The sequence below is a fragment of the Gekko japonicus genome, unplaced genomic scaffold, assembly GCF_001447785.1.
Source record: "Gekko japonicus isolate JY-2015 unplaced genomic scaffold, Gekko_japonicus_V1.1 scaffold4175, whole genome shotgun sequence".
Classification (NCBI taxonomy): domain Eukaryota; kingdom Metazoa; phylum Chordata; class Lepidosauria; order Squamata; family Gekkonidae; genus Gekko; species Gekko japonicus.
The window spans coordinates 41,127-46,115 of NW_015168786.1; the positions used below are offsets into that span (position 1 = coordinate 41,127).

The 4,989-nt window shown below is 52.7% G+C and overlaps 1 protein-coding gene across 1 annotated transcript; it reads left to right on the forward strand.

The window, feature by feature from the left end:
* Nucleotides 1-2,671: 2,671 nt before the first annotated feature.
* Nucleotides 2,672-3,394, forward strand: LOC107114256 (RNA-directed DNA polymerase homolog; the record flags this gene model as incomplete). The annotated part of the gene is made up of 1 exon (XM_015415698.1): nucleotides 2,672-3,394. A coding segment is annotated over one exon (723 nt), but the record flags the coding sequence as incomplete, so codon positions are not given.
* Nucleotides 3,395-4,989: the final 1,595 nt, after the last annotated feature.

The following is a 4,989-nucleotide window of genomic DNA, read 5'->3' on the forward strand; positions in this document are numbered from 1 at the left end:
GGGAGAAGATGCTGTAATGCTTGGCTATTGCTTTTCCCATGACTACTGCACCTGTGTTATGTCTAAATATCCTGCCTGGTTCCCATGGACTGGGCGCGCAACCGTTCCATTAGCCCGCCAGCGGGAAAGTTATTCATTGGACCTGTATCTCTTTGAAGTTCCTTTATTATGCTTGATCTAACTGTGTATCCCCAGTTCTAACAAAGAACGTGTTTGAGTATGTCGTCAACGCTTTGAAATAAATTTTGCTTTTCTTAAAACGTGGATTTATTCTCGATGCTTGGGGATCCAACATATTGTTAGAACTCTCTTTTTCCTATCGTTCCGAATCTGGCGTGATCATGAGCGGAATTGAGGGAAACCTACCTACCACGGAGGGGGACTCTGGATCGGTCCCACAGACCTCCGCGTCTTTGGTGTTCACGACTGCCGCCTCGTTGGAGGATGATTGGACTATGTACAACACCCAGGGCACCCGTGAGGTGTACTCCCGTCGGGGGAGCGGATTACGTGAGAGTCTATTTGACAAGGGATTGTTCCCGGAGCCGGGGGCTACCTCGGAGAAGGGGAGCCCCGAGCGGGACCTCGAGGAGTGGATGTTCGAGCCGTCGGGACCGCGGGGCCACGCAGGAGATGAGGAGGGCACCGGAGTCTTCCCAACGGAAGAGGACTATGACCCACCCCCGGACTACCGCCCTCGGGACCCCATCCCGGAAGAAACCACCGGGGAACGACTAGCAGAACTGGAAGACTCGGTGAGAGACTTGTTGCGGGCATTCCAGGATGTGATGGAAGGTCTGCCGGGAATGATGGACGTTCGAATGGCTAATTTCCTTGACGCACACGCCGCGCAGCAACAAGTTGCTCCTGCACCGGGACTTCCCGCGCCGCCGATGCCTGCTCAACCGCTGACGGGACCACCGCTGCAAGCACCGGGAGTTCCAGCGCAGCAGGTCCCTGTACAGCCGCCAGTGAGACCGCCTCTGCAAGTGCCTGTGCAACCGCCGATGCCGGGGGGTCCGCCGGTGCCGGGTCTGCCGCCACCACTGAGGCCAATGCCAGCGGGGCCACCGGTTGTGCCGGGTTTCCCTCCCAGGGGAGTTCCGGCTCAGCTGGGCCCGTTGGTAAGGCCTCCACGGCCCAGACCCAAGGATCTACTGGAGGCTACCTTCGACGGCAACCCAGATGAACTCGCTTTCTTCACGGTGAGGGTGCATAAATTCGTAGAAGAAAGTCGACACCTGTTCCGAAATGAAGCTGGTCTTATTGATGTCATCTCGGCAAGACTGAAAGGAGACGCCGCCACATGGTATGTTGGACTGCACAATGACCGCGGTCCGGAACTTTTGAATTTGCGAGCATTCATGTGGGCGCTGCGGGCGAGATTTGAAGATGTCAACGCGAGTCAAAGGGCTAAAGCGTTTCTCCGCACCTATCGCCAGAACAAGAAGTCGGTTCGCGAGTACACTCTGGAATTCCACAAGCAAGCCGCAAAGCTCCGAGACTACCCTGACCATATATTAGCTGAGATGTATCGCTTGGGTCTCAACGCAGATATCCGAGAAACGGTTCTGAAAACTGTCAACCCTGTCTCCCTAATGGCCTGGACCCAGGAAGCTGAAAATGCGGAAGACCGGCTCACCACCATCAAACTCGACCTGGCTGCTACGACCAACAGACCCGCCGCTGCCGGTGCCTCCAAACCCAAGCCTCAACGCCTGTCGGAATCAGCACGAGAACTACGTATGAAGATGGGGCTCTGTCTCAAGTGCGGGGAGAAGGGGCACTTCGCTGTGGATTGTGGCAGCCGTAAAGTACAGCCGCCTACTCCAAGCCCGAAGACACCGCTGACGGGGAAGAAGGGAATGGCTAAACCGCGTTTCTCCAAAGCTTTGCAGGCGGCCCAAGGCTCGGAGGGGAACGATCCGTCTGCTGCCGAGTCAGAAGAAGAGGTGGTGCCTGAAACGGCGGAAAACGACAACGGCCTGTTGTGAGAGGCGCAAAACGACAAGGCCATTCTAATGCTGCGCCCAAGGTGGTGAGAGAAACCCCTTCCCTATTTTTCGTGACTGTCTCATTAATGAATCCGCTCCTGGGAACCCACGTTAGGGTGAGAGCGTTGATTGATTCTGGGTGTGGGAGGGATCTCATCAGCCCTAGAGTGTTGTTGGCACTGGAAGCGGGGATAGCCCCCTTGAAGTCTCCCATCATTTTTACCCAGATGGATGGGGCACCCATGGAACCTTGTACGCACGAGACTATGGCTTTGCGGCTGGGGGCGGGCGATCATTGGGAATCCAGATCCTTCATTGTCACCCCTAAATCGCAATTCGACTTAGTTCTGGGGAGTCCCTGGTTGTTTACCCATGACCCTTACATCTTGTGGGAAGAAGGGGTTGTCAAGTTTGTGTCGGCTAAGTGTGTAAATCACTGCTGGGTGGACTCGTGGGGGGACCAGCCGACCGCGCAGTTCCCCTGCGGCACTTTGCAACCGGAAGAGTTAGCTTCTTTGCCTCGAGAGTATAGAGACTTGGCGAAAGTGTTTGGCGAAGAGGAAGCTAACGAATTGCCCCCCCATCGCTCGACTGACTGTGCTATTGAACTTTTGCCTGACTGTAAATTGCCCAAAGGTAAAATTTATGCGATGGGGCCGGCTGAGAAAGTTGAACTGCGGAACTTTATTGATAAAAACCTAGCCCGAGGTTTCATTCGCCCGGCTTCCTCCCCTTTCGCCGCGCCTGTACTTTTCCGAAAGAAGAAAGACGGGGGGCTCAGATTGTGCACTGATTATAGGGGTCTGAATGCTGTTTCTTTATCCAATGCTTACCCCCTCCCGCTAATCAAGGACTTGGTAGCTGAGGCCACCAAGGGCAAAATCTTCTCGAAACTTGACCTCCGGGATGCATATTTCCGTGTGCGCATCCGGGAGGGGGATGAAAGCAAGACTGCATTTAATACCCCTTTGGGGCAGTTTGAGTACCTCGTTATGCCCTTCGGCCTTCAAGGGGCTCCGGGGGTCTTCATGAACCTTATCAATGAGGTCCTACATGAGTTTCTATTCAAGGGAGTGGTCCTTTACCTTGATGATGTGTTGCTGTACTCTCAGGACCTCCCGTCGCATATTAAATTGGTGCGCAAGGTCCTTAAACGACTTTATGAACACCACTTGTTTGCAAAGCTGTCAAAATGTGAATTCCACAAGACATGCATTGACTTTTTGGGCTATCGCATCTCTGGGGGGACGGTTGAAATGGACCCTGCTAAAATTCAAGCTGTACTTGACTGGGAGCCCCCCAGGACCCGCAAACAATTGCAAATGTTCCTCGGATTTGCCAATTTTTACAGAAATTTCATCCAGAATTTCGCTCAAATTGCCCTTCCCCTGACTGATTTGCTCAAAACCAAGGGAAAGGGGTTTGATGCTACGAAACCAGGCGCCCCGCTTAAATGGTCCCCTGCTTGCGCAGAGGCTTTTGAGAAACTTAAACTGATGTTCACCTCTGAGCCAGTGCTGGCGCGCCCTGATGAAACTAAGAAATTCATTGTCCAAACTGATGCCTCGGATGTGGCAATGGGGGCCGCGATTTTGCAGGAGGGGGAGGATGGTCGTTTACATCCCCTCGCATTTGTGTCTAAAAAGTTTTCTGACGCTGAACGAAACTGGGGGATTTGGGAAAAGGAGGCGTCAGCAATCCGGCTGGCTCTCTCCACGTGGAGGCAGTGGTTGGAGGGGGCGCAACTGCCATTTGAAGTCTGGACTGACCATAAGAATTTGGAGATGCTGAAATCCCCCCGTTCTCTCAACGCTAAGCAACTTCGTTGGGCGGACTTCTTTGCTAAGTTTCGATTCACTCTTCGTCATTTCCCTGGGGCGGCGAATTCCCTGGCTGACGCGCTTTCACGCCTCCCACAACATGACAGTCAGCGTGAGATCATCATGGACTCTGTCTTTTCCCCCTCCCATCTGGGGGGGGCCGTGGTCACCAGGGCGCAAGCGCGGGCAATTCCACACTCTGATGAGACTACGCCTTCCCTTTTCCCTGTGGGGGGGGGGGCCTGGGTCCAAAAATATCTGTCTGCTTTGACTGTTGAGGATGATGCCTCCCTGACAACGTTGCCTGATTGTGTCCGTAGCCCTGATGGTCTGATTTATTCTGGAGACAAACTGTATGTGCCTATTTCAATGAGGAGGGAGGTGATGGAGTCTGCTCATGGTTCGAAACTGGCAGGGCATTGGAGTTTTGTTAAATCTCTACAACTCATCCGCAGACAGTTCTGGTGGCCACATATGCGCAAAGACCTCTTGATGTTTGTTCGGTCCTGCCAAACATGTGCCTTGACTAAACCCAGATTGGGCAAGCCTCCTGGTCTTCTACAGCCACTCCCTACTCCATCGAGACCATGGGAAGTGGTATCCATGGATTTTATTACTGACCTCCCTGCGAGCAAAGGGAACACTGTCATTTGGGTGGTTGTTGATTTGTTTTCTAAACAAGCTCATTTTGTACCTTTTCCTTCCTTGCCTACAGCTCAAAGGTTGGCGAAATCGTTTATGTCTCACGTGGTGAAAATTCATCAATTACCTACTAAGTTAATTTCTGACAGGGGGACCCAATTTGTTTCTAAATTTTGGAGGGAACTTCTTTCCATTTTAGGGGTGGAACAAGGACTCAGCAGCGCGTATCATCCCGAGACTGACGGACAGACGGAACGAGTTAATCAGACCCTGGAACAATATTTGCGTTGTTTTACTAATTATCAACAGAATGATTGGTGTGACTTATTGCCTCTTGCTGAATATTGTTATAATAATACTGTCCATAGCTCCACAGGCATGTCTCCGTATAAAGCTGTCTCTGGTTACGACAGCCCCCCCCTCCCTTTCTTGGAGGGGATGGGCCAACGTCCTGTGGGGGATGCTGATACCTGGTGTATGTCCTTGCAAAAAGCATGGCCTCTGTTATGCCAAACACTTGACGCAGCCAAGGC